General features: G+C 35.5%; 2 protein-coding genes and 1 long non-coding RNA gene across 5 annotated transcripts in view; all 3 read left to right on the plus strand.

The window, feature by feature from the left end:
* Nucleotides 1–26556, plus strand: part of LOC127858402 (myosin-IIIa-like) — a 75982-nt gene that overhangs the window by 15892 nt on the left and 33534 nt on the right. For 2 of the 3 annotated variants that reach the window (XM_052395535.1, XM_052395536.1), the window contains 8 exons: nucleotides 1732–1849; nucleotides 3821–3938; nucleotides 5898–5969; nucleotides 6389–6524; nucleotides 7457–7682; nucleotides 18388–18552; nucleotides 19637–19753; nucleotides 24945–25093. In XM_052395535.1, the coding sequence (XP_052251495.1) occupies nucleotides 1732–1849; nucleotides 3821–3938; nucleotides 5898–5969; nucleotides 6389–6524; nucleotides 7457–7682; nucleotides 18388–18552; nucleotides 19637–19753; nucleotides 24945–25093 (1101 nt within the window). Of the gene's footprint in view, nucleotides 1–1731; nucleotides 1850–3820; nucleotides 3939–5897; nucleotides 5970–6388; nucleotides 6525–7456; nucleotides 7683–18387; nucleotides 18553–19636; nucleotides 19783–24944; nucleotides 25094–26556 lie in introns of all 3 variants that reach the window. The other variant, XM_052395538.1, reaches the window with a different exon arrangement.
* On the plus strand, nucleotides 11447–16933 carry LOC127858407 (uncharacterized). The gene is made up of 2 exons (XM_052395544.1): nucleotides 11447–12832; nucleotides 14993–16933. The coding sequence occupies exons 1-2, from the start codon at nucleotides 12319–12321 to the stop codon at nucleotides 15343–15345; spliced, it is 867 nt and encodes a 288-aa protein (XP_052251504.1). The 5' UTR covers nucleotides 11447–12318; the 3' UTR covers nucleotides 15346–16933.
* LOC127858411 (uncharacterized) lies at nucleotides 24328–24911 on the plus strand. The gene is made up of 3 exons (XR_008038883.1): nucleotides 24328–24368; nucleotides 24548–24638; nucleotides 24765–24911. It is a non-coding gene; the product is annotated as an uncharacterized LOC127858411 (long non-coding RNA).

Below are 26556 nucleotides of genomic sequence, written 5' to 3' on the forward strand. Positions count from 1 at the left end.
GGGAATAATCAAAGTATTTTTTTAGAAAATAAACCTGTTCATTTTTTACTTTAAGTTAGTTTGTTCCATATTTTCGTAAGTATCCATAATGTATTTCAACATAATGGTTATGACATGCAATGAGAACAAAGATAGCAGAAGGTCTTCATTTCATCCTATCAAAATTGTGTATTTGTAATGTTCAAATCCATACATGTTCATCTTGATTTTTTTCTATGTATGTTTTTTGTTTACACAGCACATCATTTAAGGTAATGACTGGCAACCATAGACTTATTAAAAGGCCATTGTAATAAACAAAGGATTCTTATTCCATGATAGAAATGGCTTTTCCATAGATGTACCTAGTACGCAGTATGCAAAAAAACCTAATAAAAACCTTATGTGTTGATTCTAAACTTAGAAGTCTTACAAATAAATAACATTTGAAATCACTTAACTTGACAGTGTTGTTTTTTACCATTTTTGGAATGGGCCGGGTCCCTTTGGATTGGGAAATATTGCGGGGCTTTGACCAAAATTGAGAAATTAGTGTTGTTGTTTTTTTTGCTAACAAATGCTTCAAAACGAGAATACAAGTGTTTTAAATATTAAATTTAATAAAGTGTTATTTGTAGAGCAGGATGGGTGATAAACTGAAAGTTTGAAAAAAAAAGCTCTTTAAAGGGGCCTTTTTACAGATTTTTGCATGTTTTGAAGTTTGTCATTAAATGCTTTATATTGATAATTGTAAACATTGGAAATAAAAAGCTCCAGTGAAAAATCGAGAATAAAATTTAAAAAAGAAAAAAAGTAACCCTCAGCTGGGTTCGAACCACTGACCCCTGGAATCCTGTAGTAAAAGTATAAACCATTTAAACCGCTGGCCATCCGCGCACACGCTATGTCAAAAGTATTCTATACTCTATATAAGCAATCCTCGTAGTTTTACAAAATATAACGACAACAGCAGATCTCTCCAAATGTTTCAATCGTTTCGCGTTGCAACGCTTTATAACTTTAAGGTTTTTAAATCGTCAAAAGATGCATATATTGGCTATTTTAGAGCATGGTAAATGTTCAGTATTACTGTTTCCTCACAAATATCATAACTAAAACAAAAATTTGCGAATCTGAACAAACTTTTTTTAATTTGTCAATTTACCAAAACCTGAAAAGGCCCCTTTAATGCTCTTTCATAATCCTATGTTCCTTGACATTATCCCTTTAATGCTCTTTTAGAATGCTATGTTTGATGACATTGCCTCTTAAATGATATTTCAGAATTGTATGGTTGATGACATTGCCCCTTAAATGATCTTTCAGAATCCTATGTTTGATATCATCACCTATTACATGTAAATGCTCTTTCAGGATCCTATGTTCCATGACATTATCTCTTTAATGCTCTTTTAGGATCCTACGTCCCATGACAATATCCCTTTAATGCTCTTTAAGGATCCTATGTTTGATGACATTGCCGCTTTGATTCTCTTTCAGGATCCTACATTTGATGTCATCCCCCCTTTAATACTCTTTCAGAATCCTATGGTTGATGACATTGCCCCTATTATGCTGTTTTAGAATCCTATGTTTGATGACATTTCACCTTTAATGCTCCTTCATGATCCTATGTTTGATGTCATTGCCCCTTTAATACTCTTTCAGGATCCTACCTTTGTTTATATGGCCCCTTGAATGCTTTTCCAAGATCCTATGTTTTATGACATTACCCCTTTAATGCTCTTTCAGAATCCTAGACCCAGGCCATGGTCAACCTGTGATACCTACCCAGGCTGCATTTGCGGCCTACAATGGAGATATGGAGAATCTAAGACGGATCATGCCAATAGTTGGCTTCACTCCACAGGTTACATTCCACTAAATCTATCTTACATTTTGTCATTCTCACTAATTCTATTAATAGAGATGTTACCTAACTACCTTCGTTCAATCTCTAACCCTAACACATATTTGGGAGTCCTATGTTTTCACTAAGATAACGTCTGCAGGAGAATTATATAATGTTTGAACAATCATAATTAAAATATTTTAATGTGATAATGTTAACATTTCAAACATAAGAAATAGTGTACTTGAATGTGCATTAAAATGCTTTTACTTCCATTGTCATGTATTTTCTACTTTCACTTTTGAATATTTACAAAAACATATACAATTGTGATAAAAACAATTTGTTTATTCATCTAATCTAGTAAATAAGCATGTAACAATACATTTATTTAATCCAAATAATGAATGTATGAGTATATTTACGCCTACGGACGATATGGTGAGTTGCAAATGTTTAATGAAAAAATCACATGCACATATTAGTTTCAAATGAAAATAGTACTACCTATCATACAACGCTCATAAGGGCACAGGTTACTTGAGAAGCCACATATGTGGACACGAGACATTTTGTAGGTCACAACTAGACTAAATTTACACACTTTATGTAGGATTTCATAATTGAGATTAAAATGTATGTAAAATATGAAGTGGTAGTCATTATATATTATTTAAGACTGGGCTTAATGTATATGCGTAAAGTGTTGTCAGTTGCTTTTGGAAAATGGGGCTTATTGCACGTGCATTAAGTGTTGTCCCAGATTAACATGTGCAGTCTGCACTGGCTAATCTGGGACGACACTTTCTCCTTTTATGGAATATTGTTAAAAGAAAGCGAGTTTAGGAAAAAAGCTGATAAGCCTGTGAAGACTGCACAGGCTAATCTGGGACAACACATAATGCAGTGTTCCCAGAATGAACTTCATGTTAAGATACAAGATGACTACCACTCTATATTGTACATATGTTTAAGAGGCAATATTTTGTACTCATATTTTATATCACTGTACTCCTTGATTCTACCCTAGGACATGGATATAGTGTTTGCCTTGTTATATATCACTGTACTCTCTGATTCTACCCTAGGACATGGATAAAGTGTTCAATATCACTGAACTCTCTGATGCTTCCCTAGGACATGGATGTAGTGTTTGCCCTGTATCACTGAACTCTCTGATGCTACCTTAGGACATGGATGTAGTGTTTGCCCTGTGTCACTGAACTCTCTAGTGCTACCCTAGAACATGGATGTAGTGTTTGCCCTGTATATCACTGAACTCTCTGATGCTACCCTTGGACATGGATGTAGTGTTTGCCCTGTATCACTAAACTCTCTGATGCTACCCTAGGACATGGATGTAGTGTTTGCCCTTTATTATATATCACTGCATTCTCTGATGCTACCCTAGGACATGGATGTAGTGTTTGCCCTGTATTATATATCAATGCACTCTCTGATTCTACCCTAGGACATGGATGTAGTGTTATATATCACTGAACTCTCTGATGCTTCCCTAGGACATGGATGTAGTGTATGCCCTGTATCACTGAACTCTCTGATGCTACCGTAGGACATGGATGTAGTGTTTGCCCTGTTGAACTCTCTGATGCTACCATAGGACATGGATGTAGTGTTTGCCCTGTTGAACTCTCTGATGCTTCCCTAGGACATGGATGTAGTGTTATATATCACTGAACTCTCTGATGTTTCCCTAGGACATGGATGTAGTGTTATATATCACTGAACTCTCTGATGCTTCCCTAGGACATGGATGTAGTGTTTGCACTGTTATATAACACTGCACTCTCTGATACTACCATAGGACATGGATGTAGTGTTTGCCCTGTTATATATCACTGAACTCTTTGATGCTTCCCTAGGACATGGATGAAGTGTTTGCCCTGTTATATATCACTGAAGTCTCTAATGCTTCACTAGGACATGAATGTAGTGTTTGCCCTGTTGAACTCTCTGATGCTTCCCTAGGACATGGATGTAGTGTTTGCCTTGTTGGCTGCTATCCTACACCTCTGTAACGTGGAGATGGCGGTGGAGCCAGAGTCGGACGAGGTCATGGTCATGAACGAGGAGGATGTAGACTTTGGTACGTATTCGGCCACACTACTCCTAATCATAATTTAAGTGATATTGTACAATTATTATATGTGTTAAATTGTAATATATTGATTAAAATATGTTACAAGAACACAAAACAGGCAAGAAAAATTATACATTGAAGATGAATTTCATAAAATGGCGCAAAGACAAATTAGCGCCCCGAGCCAAATGCGGCAAAGATATTTCGTACATATTTTCGTACAATAACCGAAGCATTCATCTTTTTATTAGGATCAGAGTTAGTGTTCTTGTGTCATATGAATAGATATCGTTGCAGGAAATTAAATGATCTATAAAACTAAATTTAGATTCACATCATACATGCATGATATACATGCTGGCGAATTCAACTGTACAGACATTTTTGATTTCAGAATTAAATATCTTGCTTATTTCACATTTTTCAACACATGTTCATCTTAACTTTAATTTTAATTTATATTGAAATATATTAATAATAAGTTTTTTACACATTTTACATAAATTCTTTAATATTTGACAAAATCATACAATTTCACTTTAATCATAACTTAAGTGATATTTGAGTGAATTATCTTTTAGACTTTTGGTATGTCCTTGACCACAATACGCCTTAAGGGAATCATAACTTAAGTGATATTTAAGTGAATTAAACTTTAGACTTTGGTATGTCTTGGGTCACAATACTCCTAACCCTTGTCCACTCAAGCAAAGTGAATATAGCTGCCAGGTATATGCAACCAGCATAAAACCAGAACAACCTGCAAGTCAATCGCAGGCTGTTCAGGTTTTATGCTGTTTGCTGCTCATCAGTATCATAGGATTGAAAATGAAGCCTTTGAAACTTGAATCTAATAAAAAAGTTCTTAAATTTAGTTTGATTTGAAGAGACTTTCCTGGCAAGCTTTATGGTGATGACCTCAGCAAGAAGCTTCTTAAAAAGTAAAATCTTAAGTTGTAGCATTAAATAAGCCAAGTTCAAGATGATCAGAACTAATCTAAAAATGGATTTTTTTTATAGTAGATTTTAAGATTTATTTTATCAATGAATTTTGAAAGTAATCTTCAAGTTGTTCGAATTTCTTATTCTACTAATATTTTCAAGACCTTCTACGTATTTTACTCATTCAACTAATAATACTAGATTGATATAATAACACATTTGGTTTTTTTTCAAATGTAATCATAACAAAACACTTCATAAGCCTTGCCCTTGGAAAATGTCATAAGCCTTGCCCTTGGAAAACGGGGTTTATGCAGGTGTGTAAAGTGACCTCTCAGATTAGGCTGTGCAGTCTGCACTGGCTAATCAGTTATGACACTTTCCACTTTCAATGGATTTACACTCAGAAGATACTTCCTTTAACCCTTTGCATGCTGGGTAATTTGTCTTCTGCTAAAATGTCGTCTGCTGAATTTCTAAAATTAGCATTTTCTTCAATTTTTTTCAAAGAATACTATCAGAATAGCAAACAGTTTGGATCCTGATGAGACGCCACGTTCTGTGGCGTCTCATCTGGATCCAAACTGTTTGCAAAGGCCTTTAAAATTCAGCTCCAGCGCTTTAAGGGTTAAATGAAAATACCAGCAAAGGGGAAAGTGTTGTTTAAGATTAGTCTGTGTGCACTGCACAAGCTAATATGAGTTGCGTTCTGAGAAAACAGGGCATAATGCATGTGTATACAGTGTTGTCCCAGATAAGCCTGTGCGGACATCCGGGACGACACTTTCCGCCTAAATTTGATTTTTGCTTCGAAGAGACTTTCTTTAAACAAAAAATATCATAAAGGCGGAAAGTGTTGTCCCTGATTAGCCTGTGCAAACTGCACAGGCTAATCTGGAACAACAATTTATGCACATGCTTTAAACCCCATTTTCACATAGCAAGACTCATATAGGAAAACACTATGCGCTTGCATTAAGCCCTGTTTTCTCAGACCATGGCTCAAATAATTTGTTGTTGCAGCTTCCACACTGCTGTCTGTTCAAGCAGAGGACTTAATAACTGTGCTGATGGCAAACATAAACTGGGTCAGAGGTATATATGACTTTATATTTCATTTATGAAGCAGAAACAAATGTAAGTCACATTTTTATCATGGTTAAGGTTGATAAACATGTACTTTGGTCTGTTGGTTAGTCTGCGGGTATATTTTGTCTTTTGAGTTCTAGTACTTCATCAATTTGCGTTTGATTCATAGTATTCATGTTCAAAAGAAGTAATATTGCATAACTAATATTATCTTGATAAAATAAAATATTGCTCACAGATGCCTGCCTGCCTGCCTGCCTGCCTGCCTGCCTGCCTGTCTGTCTGTCTGTCTGTCTGATAAATGCATTCATTTAGACTCTCCCACATTCCAACATTTCTGTCTTATTTATATTAGCTAGTGCTGATTTATATCACCGTTCACACTGTTCAAATACACAAATACAAAATATAATTATTTTCCACAGGTGAAAGGATTGTGTACGTGAAGACACTCAACCAGGCTGTGGACGGCCGGGACGCCCTGGCAAAGGCCCTCTACAGTAAACTCTTCTCATGGATCGTCCAGCAGATCAACTTCATGTTGCACGAGGACGAGACCAGGTAGATTGCGTCATAAATAAAGTCACTAGGTCAAATTCTAAGGCCTTCTTCAAAATAACATAGGAACACATGTCTGGCGTTTGTGTCATCCATCCTGCATCATTCAGATTACAATATTTACCTCATTGACATGGACTCACAAGAAGGTGTTGGGGCAGTTTTTGTGTGAAATCTTGAATACTACCTGCACAGAACAGGTAAGTTTCTTGGGGTCTCAGCTGAGAGCCATGTGTTTGGCCCTCTTGATCATTGTTACAATTGCTATTTATTACTAAATGCGGCGTCAGGTGGTATTCCTCACTACAGTGACAAATTCTAGTTGTATCAGTATTCATTAGGCATTTTATAAGCTATGCCAACTGCTTTGAAAGGGGATATGATAATTTACTTCTGAATTTACAAGGGGTTGTTATCAATGACATCTGTATGCACAGAAATGGTAATTAACAATATCTGCATTCAACATGAAATGTTGAATATTATTTTCACTTTACACAACATGAAATGTTGAATGTTATTTTCACTTTCATGGCATCTTTACCAGAATAAAGTGTAATAAACTTTCTCTGGATTGTGACTAAAAGCCGAATATGTTATCAAAAAGCCTAAAACTGTTGAAATAAAGCCTAAAACTGTTGAATAAAGCCTAAAACTGTTAATTTAAAGCCTAAAATTGTTGAAAAAAGCCTAACATGTTTAAATTAAAGCCAAACAAATGTTAAATTGAAGCCTAAAACTGTTGAAATATAGCCTAAACTGATTGAATTAAAGCCTAAAACTGTTGAATTAAAGCTTAAAACTGTTGAAAAAAGCCTCAACTGTTTTAATTAAAGCCAAAACCTAATGAATTAAAGCCTAAAACTGGTGAAATAGAGCCTAAACTGTTGATTAAAAGCATAACACTGATCACATCTGTCATCCTTCATTTACAGGGGAGGTGAGCACTACACTATCAGTATCCTGGACATGGCGGGCTTTGAGCACTTCCAGGTGAACAGTTTTGAGCAGCTGTGCATCAACGCGGCCAATGAAAGACTGCAACACTTTTTCAATGAGCACATCTTCTCCCTGGAACTCCAGGAGTACACAACAGAGGGCATCAAGGCACCCAAAATCAAGTTCAGCAACAACACTGAGCTCCTGAATATGCTCTTTCAGGTTTGTGCAAATGTTGGTTTTTATAAAAAATGTGTGGTTCCAATTATGTTTGTGAAAAAATTAGTTTAATGCTCCTAAGTTCAAGATCGGCAACCTGTTTTGATATTGGAGCGGTTAACAGGTTAACCGACTGTCGTTGTACCACATAAATGAAAAAAAACACACGAAAAACGTATATGTTTATAAACAATTACATGTATATGCAAATATACCCTGTCTTGTTGATTGTCTTGTAACCTATTTACTTTAACCATTTTATCAATTAAATACTGTTTCTTTACAAATTGTGTTGGTCCTTGAAATTGGGAATTCAAATTATAAATTTATTATTATACATTTTGAATTTAATACTTAGTCATTTTAGAAAGTCATTTCTGACATTTTTTACATGCTTGTTGGTGAATTGTGATATTTCTTTGTTGTAATATTAGCTTCATTTCATTTACACATAATTATTGTTCTACATCTTGATCAATAAAAGCTAGTGCAGAATTTGAATTATGTTGTGTTTTATTAACACTTATTATCTTTTAAGAATTACATGCATTAACAGTTTCCCGATTAATAACAATTGTCAATAAGGGTAAATATATTTTGCAATGGGCATAGTGGTTTCCAAACCTCTGTTGTTAAGGCCTGTTAATATTCAATAAGGCCTGTCTTTATTAGGGCGTTTAAGTTTGCAATAGTTGTTAATACAACAGTGATCGGGTGTAATCACCGTGTCCAGCTTTATTGATTTCACACTGCAGAGTAGGTGCTAATTGCTCGTGTGCCTGCTCATTTATTCGCTGCACCCCGATGGTTTACAACTTTAATGGCTTTTGATCCACAGGAGGGCATCACGGAGTGGTAATTGGCGATAATTTGCAATAAGATAAGCGGATTAGCCAATACAGTGAAATGAAGTAAAACAAAACTAACAATTTGAGCATTTATTACGTTCAACCAAAAATTGTGTTTTCTGCAAGAGTAACCAACTAATAATTTTGTAACTGTTTAACCTCCTTAAGAAACGGATAACTGGTTAACCGAATAACCGTTGCCATCCCTAGTTTCTAACAAATGTGTGGCTTAAATTATGCTTGTAAAACAATAAAATTAGTAAAATATATTTTAATGCTTCATGAAAAGGGAGAGTATATAATTGCCAAATGGCCACTTTAGTTCAAACATATTTATTATACCCCCATTACCATTGGTAATGGGGGCTATATAGGAGTCACTTTGTCGGTCGGTCTGTCTGTCCCGAAAATTTCATTCGATCTTCATCAAACTTGATCAAAAGTTGTATCTAGATGATGTCTAGGTCATATATGTAAATATACATTACATGTTGGAAATATTTTGAATGATCAAAACTTAGTCATAATAGTGTGCCTAGAAATTATATATTTATGTTTCATATAGTACTGTTAATCTTCTGAAGTCCACCAGTCCTTCTCTGAATAATTTAGTTCCTTTTGTCTGAGGTGAGGGCCTTAGGGCCAATGGTCCTCATATTTGTAGTTTTCATGTAACTAATTCTCTTCATTTAACAACTTAATTATGCCCTGGGTAGGGTGGCATATAGCAGTTGAACTGTCTGTCCGTCCGTCCGTCTGAAAACTTTAACATTGGCCATAACTTTTGCAATATTGAAGACAGCAACTTGATATTTGGCATGCATGTGTATCTTATGAAGCTGCACATTTTGAGTGGTGAAAGGTCAAGGTCATCTTTCAAAGTCAAAATAATAAAAAAACAACAATCCAATGGAAGTAATAAGTTTTTAAAGGGAGATAATTTCTTAACCTGCCAAATGATTTATTGAAATTTTATTTCAAAGCGGTGCAATAGGGGGCATCTCTTGTTTTTTTTATTTTTTCTGGTTGCTTTAACAATGAACATTGAAACACTACCTTTAAACCCAATATTGGCCTGTTAACAAATTTAAGTAATTCACAGTTAAAGGTTTCTTGTTTATACTACTCATGAAATCAAGTTGTCCTGGTTGCTTTATGAATTGAAAACATTCCTTGAAATGAAATACTTCCTCTTTGTATGCACACATAAACCTGTTTTCACTGCTATGGGCTGGTATGGTTTAATCTTACCCTACTTGTCACATGACTGGTGACGTGAATACTTTGTTTGCTGGAGAAAGAAAGTCAAACTTCAGGTTGATATTTATTTGACTCTGTTTAGCTGAACATTATGTGTTCATAGACATTGGACAATATGAGATTGGTGTGTTTTGTTTAGTTTAGAATTCAATGAGCCTTAGGATACCTTATTGTTTGAGATAAAAAGCTTCAGTGATCTACAAAATGGCCACCTTTTCGCAATCCACCATTGAAAAAGGATCTGACATGGTCCAAGACTTCTTGTGTTCGACCTGCGAAGAGGAGAAACTAGAAGAATTGGCTGATTATTATTGTGAATCTTGCGTAAAGTTTTTCTGCCGAAAATGTATTCACTTGCACGGCCAGTTGTTTAAGAAACATTCTCCTCATGGAAGGAATGATATGAAGAAATGGCCAGTTGCCAAGAAGGTGGAAGATTTCCTTTTTAAATGTGATGTTCATAAGGAGGAAAACTTGGCAATGTTTTGCAAAGACCATAGCAAGCTGTGCTGCAATAATTGTGCTTTGCTTAATCACAGGTATTTTATCATTTGTTTCATAATTTTGTTTAGTATGGTTTTTGACTACTTTAAAATGAACTTGTGCAATTAATAAAATCATTAACTTTCTTTTAAGCAGGTTAGTCTTATCAGGGATTAAAATAGATTTTGGAAATGACATGGGTGAATTTAAATTTTCAGGAGTCAGAATATTTACATTGATTCTGTTTATTTGTCAAAATGCCCTGCAAATGTTGTATTGCATAAACTTAATTTAAATACAAGACAAACAACACAATTCTATGATAAAAATTACATTTGGAGTAAGCTTCTTGGTAATATTTGTGTCAAAATGATGGAAGGATGATTACTTGTAAGAGTCAAAGTATGAAAATCTTAGGGCTAACACGGGTCAAAAATATTCTTCATGTCAGGTCAAAATCTGAATACCCTAGAAAATTTGGGTCGGGTCAGATAATACATAAGTTAATTAAAATAAAATTACATTAATTTTCATAGCATGTTTTAGCGTTCTTAAATATTCAACTGTTTGTCAAGTATATTGTTAAGAATATTATACGTTTTATTGTTTCGATTTATTTAATTATGAATGAAATACTGAACTGCTTATAAATTTTTATTAGGTTTACACAACGTTGTTGAACTTAATCAGCAAATGTTAGTACATGTATTACTTGGAATAGCGATCAAAAGTGCATGTATAGGAAAAACAACTTGTCAAGCAAAAATAAAGCTTATCTTATTTTGAGGAGAGAAGCCAAAATAACTTTCACTGTTATCTCTAACTGCCTTTTCTATTTTGAAGTTGATATATTTTATAATACAAGTATGGTTTTTTTTAATGTCGCCATTTTGGGATGTGTATAACAAATTAAACTGGACGTTAATGCTTTTGGTGAGTCACTTCTATTCATTTATGACTAATTGTAATAACAACACTGCTTAAAATGATAAAAGATGTGATTGTACTTCACTTGTTTAAAAAAGATTAATTTACTACACGTTCAACATGTAATCTTGTACTTCTTAGCTTGCGACCCGAACTGGTATCGTTCCCAGTATTTTTTTGACCTGCGGATTCGGGTTTTTTTTTGGTACCCGTTTGAGCACTAAAAAATGTGCCCATCAAAAAGCAAGATTCTGCTTCAATTGAAACTCCTGCTTATGGACTCAAAACTTGGTTTTAGATTACGAACATGTTTATATATGCTTCAGTTAAATTAGAGGTAAACCATACCATTTAGATGGTCCTGCTTTAACTGGTGAAATTATAAACTTACAGCCTTAACGCGTCACGAATACTTATCGAATAAAGGGATAATAAAAGTCATGATATTTGGATAAGTTAATATAAGGTAAAAAAATAAATAAATAAAAGAAATAATTATCAAATACATAATTAAAGATATAAAAAAATAATTAATACCTATTTACCAGATTTGCCTAGATTAAGATGACAAAATTAGTACTTATTCATCATTTACTCATTATTTGTTTTCAGTAAAACTGACTCTGTTTTCTTGCAGGCAATGCAAAACGGTGATGGCTTTATCAGACTTGGTAAAAACTACCTCCACAGACCTCAAAAAAGTATCAGTTACTATCCAAACTACTCTGGCAGAACTAAAGAAGCTTCAAGACAATCAGGAGGCTAGCATTCAGTCTGTGCAAATTTCATATGATGAGCAGTTACACAAGATTCAGGAAACTCGGCAAAAAATACTTGCAGCCTTAGACCTGCTTGAAAAGAAGACACTGAAGGAAATGAAAGATACTCTTACCAAACTGCGAGCCCTTCTAAAAAGTGATGTTGACAAATGTATATTTTTTTGAAAGGAATTAAAACAACTTAGAGATGCTATTCAGGACATAAGTGGTAAAAGCAAACAAGAACTTTCTGTTATAGCCAGCATTAAATGTGAGGAGGAAATACAAGAGTTTGAAAAATATCGGAAGGAGAACTTTGTTCAAGTTAAATCTTCAATAACTTTTCAGCCTAATAGTGAAATTATGCAGTACCTTTCCCAGTTGTCAGGTCTTGGAAGTGTTGAGCACAGTACTCAGACATTAACAGTGCGTGGAAATCCAGACCAAATCATAAAGATTGATGGAAAGTCTGAGTATGATGTACGCGCACAAGGTGATTCAACTTGCTGTATCAGAGACATATGTGTTCTCCCAACTGGACTAGTCCTCGTTGTAGACAGCAATAATAATAATGTCAAGCTGCTAAACCAGCAGTACCAGCTGGTGAGTCACTGTAGTGTATCACACGAATCACTGTGCATATGTCAGATCACACCCAGTGAGGTTTGTGTTACTGTTGGTGCAGAGGTCCAGTTTATCAAAATCAAAAACAACAAGCTGGTAAAAGAAAGAAAGCTCAGGTTTCAACATCACTGTTATGGTATTGCCTATCACCAAGGAGACCTGTTGTTAACCTCTGGTACTTCCCTGTACAAGTACTTGCTGGATGGTAAACTAGTCAGCACACTTCACAAGGATGACTCAGATAAATGGACAGGTAAGAACCATGCTGATTTTATCTCTTTAACAAGAACATATTATAACAGCAAAGAACTCCAAATTCTGCAATATTACTCATACAAATAGTTTGTCACTCCAAGACAGGTCTATGAAAAGAAAGTGCATGGCTGTAAAAAGAAAAGTTTTTGACCTGTTATTTATTTTTCATTGTTATCAAATAAACATACAAGTGTAACATTGTATGTTATTAGACTTTTTATATATATATATATTATATAAAATAATTTGTATTTCATTGTTGCAAGCAACAAACAAACAAGAATAAAAAAATAAAAAACTTCAATTATGTGATTATAATTTTAACAGGTTGCTTTTGTAACTGGTGAAAAAGTACTGGACAGGAAAGTTTCATATTGGTTGTTTTTAGCTCCACTGGCCAGAGGCCAGCGGGGCTTATGTCATGGTCCGTTGTACGCGCGTGCGTTAACTTTTTCTTTAAACATCTTCTTCTCCTAAACTACAAGTCCAATTCTGATAAAACTTCTCACAAATGTTCCTGGGGTGAACCTCTTTCAAATTTGTTTAAATTATGACCCTGGGGTCAAATTTGACCCTGCCCCGGGGGTCACAAAAATGAACATATGCTTATATAAAGCCTATTTTGTGCAAACTTTAAAAATCTTCTTGTCCATAACCGTAGGGCCTAGGGCTACCAAATTCGGTATGTAGTGACATCTAATAGTTCTCTACTTAGTTTGTTCAAATTATGCCCCTGGGGTCAAATTTGACCTTGCCCCAGTGGTCACAAAATTGAACATACGCTTAAATAAGGCCTATTTTGTGCAATCTTTTAAAATCTTTTTGTCCATAACGGTATGGCATAGGGCTACCAAATTTGGTATGTAGTGACATCTAATAGTCCTCTACCAAGTTTGTTCAAATTAAGCCCCTGGGATCAAATTTGACTGTTCCCCAGGGGTCACAAAATTGAACATATGCTTATATTGGGCCTTTTTTGTGCTTTAAAACTTTAAAAATCTTATTGTCCATAACCGTTTGGCCTATTTTTACCAAATTTAGTTATTATTACTATCTTAAAGTTCTCTACCAAGCTTTTTCAAATTATGCCCCTGGGGTCAAATTTGACCCTGCCTAGGGGGTAACAAAAATGAACATATGCTTAAATAAGGCCTATTTTGTGCAAACTTAAAAAATCTTCTTGTTCATATTTATAGAGCCTAGGGCTACTAAATTTGGTATGTAGTGACATCTAATAGTCCTCTACCAAATTTGTTCAAATTATTCCTCTGGGCTCAAATTTGACCCTGCCCCGGGGGTCACAAAACTGAACATATGCCTATATAAAGCCTCTTTTGTGCAAACTTTAAAAAATCTGCCTATCCATAACCATTGGGCCTAGGGCTACCAAATTTGGTATGTAGTGACATCTTATAGTTCTCTACCAAGTGTGTTCATATTATGCCCCTGGGGCCAGATTCATCCCTTGAAGGCTCCCATTAAAAAGTTGTTCAAGAAAATTTAATTCGTCAAAAAACATGGCCACAGGAAGTCGCTGAACTTTGCAAATTTATGCGTTTTTGCTATTTATTCATTATGGGATGAATTAACTGTTTTCTTCTCAAACTAAAAGTTTATCAAAATACTCTTGGATTAACTTTTTAATTATAAGAGATAAATGCATACATGTCGAGCGTGAAAGGTAGACCAACATATTAACTATCCATAAATGTAAAACCCTTTACCAAACGACACATTTTGGACTGCCCCAAATTGAAAGAGATTGCAGACGAGAAATAATATTGTAAAGGACTATTTATACATTGGATGGGTGGGGTAGAAATCATTGTGATAAAAGGAGAAATTGCTCGTCATGAGCAATTTCTCCTTTTTGAAACCGGAAGTCCTGTTTTCAAAACAAAAACAAACTCTTTAGAAGGACAGAGAAAGTCACATGCTTGAGTACATTTCAACCCATGCCCATTGCACGCTTTTTTTGCATAAAAAAACAGTGGAGCGAGCCATCATGGCCCTCTTGTTTCTACATTATTGTCCTAAAGAAAAAGTTAAAAACACAACTTAGTTAATAATTTTTTACACATACATGTATACAGTATGGTTTTGTGATTTTCACTCATAATTATGCTCAATTATTGAAATAATGTATTCTGTTTTGCAGTATGGAGTTGTGCAGTGAGCCTGACAGGTGACAAATTGTATATCACGAACTTCCCCCAGGACAAGCTCCTCACCCTTGCCAGGGATGGATCAGTCCTTTCCATCTTCATGGACCCTGAATTGGAATGGCCAAATTGTGTACATGTGACACCTGCAGGCCAGGTGCTGTTATGTGGAAGGTGTTCCAAAACTATCCTACAGGTGGACAGCCAGGGCAGTAGGAAGCTGGCCACTCTGGCTACAAAGAGGGATGGGCTTCTGTTCCCATGGTCAGTCTGCTACAACAGCACCACTGACTCCATTATTGTGGGACAAAATAACAACAACAAGATCCTGGTGTACAAAGTGAAATAGCTTATCATTCTTGAATCTGATGTGTGCAATCATGAGTTATAAAACTTACAATAAATATTAGCTGTTAGTCAATAAGTGCTATGTTACAAAATATATTATATGTGTCTTGTGAAGTTATTAGTGATATAACTGGCAAAAGCTGTTTGTGTAATAGTTTTGTGTTACAATGAATCAATTATTTTGAAATGTGGATACTTCTATTTAAAAAAAATAAATATGTTATCACTCATGATGTTTTTAGAATTTGATTTATTAGAGGTGTATCAACGAGTTGATTGATTGATTTATTTGCTCTTTCAAGTGGCTTCAATCATCATTGGAAGACTTATTGAGGGATAATAATAGCTAATATATTGTCATTAATAGTTTTCACATTAAAACTTATTTTAAATACATTGTTTGTTTTGAAGAGTTTGTATGATTGTTTTCCATCATTTGGCGCTTGCTTCGCTTATCATAATTTTGTAACTAGTGTCTAGATGATACAAAGATAATAAAAGGTTACTGCCTGTTAGATTTGTCATATATCAGGCGGAGCTTAGAATAAAATAATGGTGAAGCTTGCCAAGCCCTAATTTTGATTCCGGCAAAGCCTGATATTTTACAAAACAATCAGGCAGTTATCTATTTTTCTGTTTATCAAACCATAACGCCCCAATGTTAAAAGAAATAATGTCATATTATTGCTGCAATGCTGCATTTTTAGCGAGAATGAATATGATTTTTGATGTTTGACTTGTTTATGATGACGTCATGAGCATTGTCAGGGCCCTCTCTTGCCGCCAGGGGAAGCCACCCACATCCCTCATGAAGGGGAATTTCACGTTGTTTTGGGCGAAAAGGGGAATTTTAGAAGATCTTTTCACCAACCATTCAACACCTAAAATTGCTATATTTTAATGTGATTTACATAAGTATACATTTAATCAAAGGTTAGTAGCATTATACCAGCTGGCAACATAGGTATAAAGTATAAAAAAGGGGGAATTTCTAGCTGAAAAAGGGGAAAAAAGTATACTTTTTTCATGGGGGAAGCCGCCGATATTCGGCGGTAAAAAGTGCAAAACAAGGGCCCTGATTGTGCTCAATACTTGTAAAATATGTGTTTTGCTGTGTAAAATAGAATATTACACCTTTTATCCAATAGTTTTTTCCTTGAATCTGATTATATTGTACTAAAAATGATAACCTTACTGTTTATTCTGTATGTTTCATTATTTTTTAAATATCATTTATGAAAATCTTACTATAAGAAAGAATACGGCTTATTTATTTGTTTAGTTTTTTGGGATTTTCAGTATTTAGTCTTCCGATCACGTTTACTCTGATGCTAATAACTAATGAGACCATCACTAATTCGTATTTTTATAAAGAAGAAAATATATTTATGAATACAAATTTATTTGTACTAATTATGATTTATTTGCGCTATTATTTAAGAGATTTGATGTTTATTTCGGATTATTTTATTGTTTTGTTGCCTAAACAAAAGTCCTTTATACATGTTAAACATTACTGTAACCAGTGTTTTTACCAACCAGTCAGTGCGTATGCTCGGAAAATCCTGAATATAAACAATAACAATTTACTAGTCTATACTTACTTACTTGCCTTAGTTTAAATGTTGTTTCTATGCTTTATCAGTAATATCGCCTTCAAATTACAATATTAATGAAAAAATGATTATTCTTCTGAAATAAAATGCATGGAACATTTTTGTCCACTTGCACCAATTTTCGTTTAAATTAACAAGATATCTCTTAAATGGTTGGCTAGATTGAACTTTACCAGTACGCAGTTGTTAAACACTATCAGCAAAGCATAACTCTGCGAGCAGTCACTCCAGACTTGAACCAGTTATTTTGAAACTATTTATAATCAGAGGCTGCGAAGGGAGACAGGGTTTTATAGTAATTTCCTCAATCTGTTCGTAATACTTTTGAATCCACAACACAAGTCATGGATGTTCACGAAACACACGTCAAGAAATTGTTTAGGTCATGAAGCGATGTGCAAGAGGGATTAGTCAGTCAAGTGATATTAAGTTCAAAGTCACACTTCAAGGTCAAAAGCCTGTCTATTTTTAGCTGGATAGCATCAAAGACCTAAAGCTGATTGAAATCTCTTTTTGTTGTTGTTTAAACCTATTTATTTCAGCTCGATTGCATCGAAAGCCTAGAGCTTATATAAATGCTCTCGAGTCCGTTTCCTGGGCCTAGAACCAGTACTTGGTGTCTTTGGGGGAGTTCACAAGAACGCTCCCACGGTGGGGATCGAACCCGTGACCTCCAGGTCGCTAGGCGGACACCATATCCATTACACCACGGCGACCCTGAAATCTTTTGAGTATGTTACATGGGTAGAACCAGTACTTTACTCTTGAGGCATCCATGCATATGAGCTTTGCTCTTGGAAATCAGGGTTTAATGCACAGGCTAATCAGGGAGTATGCTGTCTGCCTAAACAGGATATTTGCTAACATGAAACTTCCTTTAAACAAACAATACCATACAAACAGAAAGTGTCATCCCTGATGAGCCTGTTAGGACTGCACAGACTTATATGGGATGACACTTTGTGCACACGCATTTAACCCCATTTTCGCAGAACGAGGCTCATATAATTCTATATCTACATATAGGACGTATGTGTATCTCCACATATCAATATCTAAGTGCAAAACTTTGATACATAATATTTCAGTGTATATTAAGCGATGTTTTAAGCTGAAGTATCCTATTACACTGTTAAAGAAATAACTTACAAAGTGCATTTTATTTTCTGGTTAATCAATAAAGGTCATCATGTTCTGTATTCACTTTCTAGAAGGTAAGAGTTTATACAAGTAGGCTATGCCTTTACTTGCCTTGGTCCCAGCAGCTACTGTTAACATTGCAGTAGTTTGTGTTCTGTTTTAGAGTTACTTTTTTCACCTTTACCATAGAAGATACTGTAATAAATAATGTTTATCTGTGTTCTATTTTAAAGTTTCCTTTTTGTCACCGTTATCAATAAATTACGTCTGTTTGTGGTCTATTCTAGAGGCCTATGGGTATTTTCTCCCTGCTGGAGGAAGAGTCATCCCTGGCAAAGACCACGGACATGTCATTTGTTGAAAAGATGAACAAGCAGTTTTCAAAAGCTGACCTTTACAAGAAGTCAAAGCATCGAGACCCAGTGTTTGGCATTGCACACTATGCTGCATTGGTATGAATCATTTTCAGATCAGGGTTGATAATGTTCCATAATTGAATTAACTTAAATTGGCCTCCTCCATAAATGTCAGTTTTTATTGGTTAAACAGTTTTCTTGTGAAATTTAATTTTAAAAAGAATGTGTGTGTACTAATTTCATATGCCCTTTCCTTTTAGGTTGGTCATGCGCATATTGTCAGGTTGCTCTACTCTGTAGATTTTTCGGCTTTGAAATATAATTTATTTTTTCATGATGTTGCGCAATAAGGATCAACTGGAATTCCTTCAGTGCATTGGTTTTAATATTGGTTGAGTACTTGAGAACAAGCTTGTTCGGGCCATAACTATGTTGTTCATTGTGAGATTTTAAAGTCATTTGGCACATTTGTTCACCATCATTGGATGGTGTGTCATGCAAAAGAATTACGTCGATATCTGGAATGTCAAGGTCACACTTTGAGTTCAAAGTTCAACGATGGCCATAAATGATCTTGTCCGGGCCATAACTATGTAATTCATTGTGAGATTTTAAAATAACTAGGTACATTTGTTCACAATCATTAGACGGTGTGTCATTCAAAAGAATTACTTTTATATCTCCAAGGTCAAGGTGGCCACAACTAAAAATAGATTGAATTTGACACAAGGGGGGTAACAAGGAACAATGAGTAACAATTCATATTTTGTATTGTCTCCCTTTATCAGACTTTAAAAAAAAATTGAAATCAAGGTCGCCACGACTAAAAATAGGTTGAATTTGACACAAGGGGGGTAACTTGGAAAAATCAGTAACAATGCACATTTTGAATTGTCTCCTATTATCAAACTTTTTTTTCAAATTGAAAACCTGGTTTTGTGACAATTTTGTTGATGGTTTCTTCTTTGTTTATAGCCAAACAATATAAATATTCTAATATTATATAAGTTGTAAGCAGTGAATATTAATTTTAACCAATATATAAATTTTCAATAATTTTCCCATTTCAGGGTGTTATTTTAATTGTGCAATAAAATTGCTTCCAAAATGTTCAATAGTTTGTTCCAATTTTCAGGACGATTTTTGAAATATGCAATAAATTGGCTTGTGTCCATTGCAGGTTACGTACAACGCTGCAGGCTTCCTGGAGAAGAACCGTGACACGTTGAGCAGCAACATGTCCAGTCTGATGGAGAACAGTCAGAACAATCTAGTCAATGAACTCTTCACTGCCAAGGTCCTCGACACAGGAACGCTTGATATGAGGTACCGTAATTACTCTATGTTTTCGGACACTCTATGTTTTCGGACACCCTTTTTTTAGCAAAAATAATTATTTTTCGTGACTCTTAATTTTCGGACACACGAGTTTTCGTCCATAATTAATGTCTCTAAGTTTTCGGACAGTATATTTTACAGCGTTAATTTACCAAATTTCGGTCCTGTTTTCGATATCTAATGACACTTCGATCATGGGGTTTTACAACCAGATTAACATCTTAAAACATGGCAGGTGCATCCTGAGGGCAACGGACCATTACATTTGCGTTATTGGGTAAATAACCTTGTAAACTGGTATTAAACAATTGTTTCGCCCGAAGTATAATAAGCGTTATGACAATTACCATGGGTAGTGCCAATAAACAGTTCAATTATCTACCGAAATTGTACCACCCCTTCTCAGTAAAATAACTGTGACAAATACTAAACGCTTCAAAGTGTGATGCACCCTATTGCAAGTTTTACGAACAATGGAAGGAGTTAGACAACAAATATATAGGAAATGAACAAACAAAGAATTCATAGTTTGCTTTTTTAGCTCACCTGAGCGATAGCTCGAGGTGAGCTATTGTGATCACTCAGCGTCCGGCGTCCGTCCGTCTGTCTGTCTGTAAACAATTTGTAAACATCTTCTTCTACTAAACCATTGAGCCAATTTCAACTAAATTTCATGTGGAGCATCCCTAGGTCATGGGACAAAAAAATTGTTAAAAAAAATTTGATCACATAACCAAGATGGCCGCCATGACCATATATGGTAAAAACCTTAAAAAATCTTCTTGTCAGAAACCGCTCATCAGATTTTCAAAAAAATTCACAGGGATGACCTTTGAAGGCTCCCCTGAAAAAGTTGTTCAAAGAAATTTGATTCGTCAAAAAACATGGCCGCAGGAGCTCGTTGAACTTTGCATGTTTATTCGTTTTTGCCTATTTTGTGAAAACTTTCAAAAATCTTCCACATTTTTTGTCCGATCCTTTCCAAATTTGCACAGTGTCTTTATATCAATGAGGTCACGAACCCTACAAAAAATGAGCATTATTGGTCCATGAAGTACAGAATTACCTCCCCTTGAATTGAGAAAATGGTGTTTATGCAATAAAGTCCAAATTTTTCATCCAATTCTTTCCAAACTTGTTTATATATCAGATTAAAGAGAATAAAATTTTCTTTATTATGGTTTTTCTTTCATGAAAATCCATAAAGGATAAGTGTTATTAATCGTTGCTTAATTAATGAACAATGCGAATTATCGGTATTGATTTTTTTCCTGACATGCCGTCCCAGATATTAACCGCTTTCAGCTGTAGACTGTGCATCAATACATCGCCGTGTTATTGACCTGAAAAATTCATACGTAGTCGGCATTAACACCGGTCATCGAGACAAATTACTGATGTGAAAACAAATCGTAAACAAATCGTACATCGTAGAGGATTAAATAAACAATTACATCTGATTAAAGATTAAAGATTGCTGCCAATTTAAATCAATTTGAGTACTTTTTGCGTATATTTGATGCCGAATGGGAAGCTGTGTTTAGACTTAAGTTGAGAAAAATGGCAACGAGATACTTGCCTGTTGGTAGCTAAAGAAACTTCAGCGTACAGTTTATAATGGGTGGCCATTCCCCGCTGTAGTCTACGGGCAGGGAGTGAACTGGTTGAGAAAAGTGGAAGCTTTGTGGAAAAGCGGTTTGAGAAGTTTGTAAGAAAACCCTGAATTATCAGTCTTGTGGGAAGAAGGCATTGCGTCTCCACGCAGAGGGCCCTTATCACATAAAGAATATAAGAGCCATCAAGACCAACCAGGTAGGGTTTTTATTTTTTTAAACTAACACCCTGAATTTGGTCGTATTTTCTGTTGCTAAAGTTTACTGTTTAGGTTGTTTTGCATCAAAAATCGGCAAGATAGATCTAGCAAATTTGCCAATTTTTTTTTATTAATAACGTATGATTCATTGATTGTGAGCTTTTAAAACATTTTGACCTTTGAATAAAGCCTAAATCAGGAAAAGAATTTTAACAGTAATTGAAAATACGATCAAATACGCCATTTTTGCTGACTGGGACAGGTCTTTTTTAGTTAAATAAAATGTTTTATTGTCCCCAACATATGAGCCCAGCAGCAAGAAATGTTGTTTTTTTTACTTTTTGTAAAACAAATATGGGCAACCTACCATAATCCAAATTCGCCGACACCTTAATTCGACGATGTTCTATTTTTATCGATTAAATGGATGATTATTGTCTTGGAATCATTTCAAAGTAATACAGCCGAGTTTAAAATTATTATTTTGTGCTATTAAACATTCATTATTTCTTAAATTATTTGCTAAATATTGCTTCATGTAACCGTTACATCGTCAAATTTGGGTCACACCAGGATACAATTATTTAGCTTTCAAACAACGATTGGGATAAAAACTAAGGGAACCCATGCTGAAATTTTCAATTTTAACTGTTTAGCAGAAGCCACCATACCCAATTTTCTTAGGTGTATGTGGAGGCTTCTGGCAGCATGATTCTGTGAATATAAATGGTGACATTTGATTCTGCATTAATTAAACATGTATTATTGACTTTTTTAAAGTATGTGTGAAAAATATAATTTGTAACCACTGTTACAGGTTTTATCTGGTTCTTCAAAAGCAACACCTGCAGTCGAGTCCATGCCAGACAGAGGGTGCATGTGAATGAATTGCCTTTTGACTAACTTTGTGTTCTTTATCAAATACATGAAGATTTTTAAATATATGTGTATGTTGTTTTTTTGAGAAAATAGAATCACCAGAACAGGTACAGGCACCCTTTAAATGTGTCGAATCCAGGAGCTTCTGGGGGCCTCTGGCCCCCTTGTCCCCTGGACCCACCGAGGGCCCTGCGGCCCCCTGGCCCCCAGCTTTAAGTTCAGGATTTTCAAAATATCCAACTTTGACCCCTGCAAATGCTTTGCTAAAACTTTGGCTACAGTTTCTAAAATTTGGCTACACAAAATTCCATTTGGCTAAAATGTTGGCCACAGAAATTTTTGGGCAAGAGGAGCCCTGTTTGGATTGTATTTGGGTCATCTGGGGTCAGCAACTAGGCACTAGGTCAAATAATAGAAAAACCTTGTGTAGACTATAGAGGTCACAGTTTTCATCAGATTTTATTGAAATATAGTCAGAATGTTTGTCTTGTTAAAATCTGGATTGGGATTGACTTTGGGTCATCTAGGGTCAAAAACTAGGTCAGATTAAAAAAAACAAACTTTTGTAGACAGTAGAGGTCACAGTTTTCATTAAATCTTTATGAAATTTGGCCAGAATATTAATCTTGATGAAATCTGGGTTGGGATTGTATTAGGGTCATCTGGGGTCAAAAACTAGGTCAAATCATAGAAAAACTTTGTGAAGACAATAGAGGTCATAGTTTTCATATGATCTTAATGAAATATGGTCAGAATGTTTATCTTGATAATATCTGATTTTGGATCGTATATGGGTCATCTGGGGTCAAAAATTAGGTCACCGGGCCAATTCTAGTAAAACCTTGTGTAGATGAAAGAGGTCACAGTTTTCATCACGTCTTAATGAAATTTTGTCAGAATGTATTAATTAATGAAATTTGGCTTGGGATTGTATATGGGTCTAATAAAATTTAAGTTCATGAAGCAAGGTTAGTCAGGTGAGCGATTCAGGGCCATCATGGCCCTCTTGTTAATGCGTTAATTACAGGTTCATACTAGCGAGTATCGGTACATCACATGCTCAGCTTTGAACTCGTTGGTCAAAGTACAACCTTGCAGTAACTTTTTGTCAAATAAATAAAGCATTTTAAATTATTTAAAATGCAGTGCAAAAAATATAACTGTAATTTATACTATACGGCATGGTATTTTACAAGCGGGTTCTATTACCGGTAGTCGTTGATACAATTGATGCTTTTTTCGGACACTTAAATTTTCGACTCTAAGTTTTCGGACACCAGTATTTTGTGAATATTTTTCGTATCTAAGTTTTCGGACACTATTTTTACATAGAGTTATGACGGTATCTAGTCAATTAACTCTTCACTGCCAAGGTCCTCGACACAGGAACACTTGATATGAGGTATCTAGTCGATGAACTCTTCACTGCCAAGGTCCTCGACACAGGAACACTCGATATGAGGTATCTAGTCAATGAACTCTTCACTGCAAAGGTCCTCGACACAGGAACGCTTGATATGAGGTATCTAGTCAATGAACTCTTCACCGCCAAGGTCCTCGACACAGGAACACTTGATATGAGGTATCTAGTCAATGAACTCTTCACTGCCAAGGTCCTCGACACAGAAACGCTTGATATGAGGTTTCTAGTCAATTAACTCTTCACTGCCAAGGTCCTTGACACAGGAACACTTGATATGAGGTATCTAGTCAATGAATTCTTCACTGCCAAGGTCCTTGACACAGATACACTTGATATGAGGTATCTAGTCAATGAACTCTTCACCGCCAAGGTCCTCGACACAGAAACGCTGGATATGAGGTATCTAGTTAATGAACTCTTCACTGCCAAGGTCCTCGACACAGGAACACTTGATATGAGGTATCTAGTCAATGAACTCTTCACCGCCAATGTCCTCGACACAGGACGATGGATATGAGATATCAAGTCAATGAACTCTTCACTGCCAAGGTCCTCGACACAGGAACACTTGATATGAGTTATCTAGTCAATGAACTCTTCACTGCCAAGGTCCTCAACACAGGAACACTTGATATGAGGTATCTAGTCAATGAACTCTTCACTGCCAAGGTCCTCGACACAGGAACGCTTGATATGAGGTATCTAGTCAATGAACTCTTCACTGCCAAGGTCCTCAACACAGGAACACTTGATATGAGGTATCTAGTCAATGAACTCTTCACTGCCAAGGTCCTCAACACAGGAACGCTGGATATGAGGTATCTACATGTAGTCAATGAACTCTTCACTGCCAAGGTCCTCGACACAGGAACACTTGGTATGAGGTATCTAGTCAATGAACTCTTCACTGCCAAGGTCCTCAACACAGGAGCACTTGGTATGAGGTATGTAGTCAATGAACTCTTCACCGCCAAGGTCCTCAACACAGGAATGCTGGATATGAGGTATCTAGTCGATGAACTCTTCACTGCCAAGGTCCTTGACACAGGAATGCTGGATATGAGGTATCTAGTCAATGAACTGTTTACCGCCAAGGTCCTCGACACAGGAACACTTGATATGAGGTATCTAGTCAATGAACTCTTCACTGCCAAGGTCCTCGACACAGGAACGCTTGATATGAGGTCAGCATGATTTTTATGTTCTCCAAAAGGTAGTAACATAAAGTGGCAACTTGGTCCATTCATCTGTATTATAATTACGATACATGTAATTATGATAGAATTAAATTTGCCTGAGGTCAGAAACAAAGGCCTTGATTATCATTTCTACCCTATTATATTCTCTGTCAATCATTCCTTCCATGACACTTTTTGTTTCCCACAATGTCTCAGAAACTGTCGATCCTATTTTGATGAAACTTAATATGCAGCGACCCTAAAAGCTGGACATACGCAGTTTTGGCAGAATGATAAGGTCAGTTATATTTTAGAGAGTGATTGCATTTGATTATAAATAGGTCACTTTGTGTTTTACTGCCATTTCTTAGAAAATAATGATTGGAATCGATGAAACTTGGTATCCTGCATTCCTTTAGGATGGACATAGGATAGACTTGCATGTCCTTGTCAGGTCATTCAGGTCCAATCATTTGTTTAGGGAGTTATTGCCCTTGGATTATTAATAAATACAGTTCTGATGAATTTTTCCATTCCACAGGAACTCATGATCAGGATTGGCTGAAAGTGTATATGCACTTTCCTTTTAGGGTAGACATAAGCATATTGTTAGATTGTTCTGTTCCATTTATTTTTCAGGGAGTGATTGCCCTTTAAATGATAATTTCTTTCAGCGTTTTATCAACCAGTTAGTTGTTTCCTCTGGAATAATAATCTTTTTCTCACACAGTTTACCGATATATTGACAAGATGCACCATCGCGGAGCATCCATCAGTTTCACTTAAATTCTTATTCTACTCACAATACAGCAAGGTACACTTTTTTGAGAAATTTAATTGAAAAATAATTGTTAATTTGTTTCTGTTGATTGGCCAATAAACAAAGAGGTTGTATTTTCTGTTAAGTCTACAATGCCTTGCTTTTTAGCTTACATGAGCACAAAATGCTCATGTGAGCTTTTGTGATCACTTTGTGTTGCGTATGATCGTAAAGTGTTAATAAACTACGAAAATAGTTGTGTTAGGTTCGACCTTTTAATAGACATTAATTTGAACTTGTATTATACAACATAAGAAGTGACTTCGATAGTATACATGACGTTGCGTGCATGTTAGCGGATAAACGTCAACGTTATGAATTCCCCACACCTTGTGTCACCTTGTTTGTCATGATTTGTCACCATTGACCTTGTGAACACTTTAGAGTCCAAATTTATTGCCCAATCTTAATGAAACTTAGTCAGATGTTTTGTTCCAATAAGACTTTGGCCGAGTTAAAAACTCGATCACGTGTGATCAAAAATTAGATCACTAGGTTGACAAACAGGAAAAGCTTATGATGACTGTAGAATTAAAATTATTTGCCCGATCATAATGAAACTTGCTCAGAATATTTGTTCAAATGATATCTCAGCATAGTTTGAAAATGGTTTTCGTTTGTTAAAAAAATTGCTGTCAGGAGGCAGGGA

The sequence above is a fragment of the Dreissena polymorpha genome, chromosome 14 (assembly GCF_020536995.1).
Source record: "Dreissena polymorpha isolate Duluth1 chromosome 14, UMN_Dpol_1.0, whole genome shotgun sequence".
In the NCBI taxonomy this organism is placed as follows: domain Eukaryota; kingdom Metazoa; phylum Mollusca; class Bivalvia; order Myida; family Dreissenidae; genus Dreissena; species Dreissena polymorpha.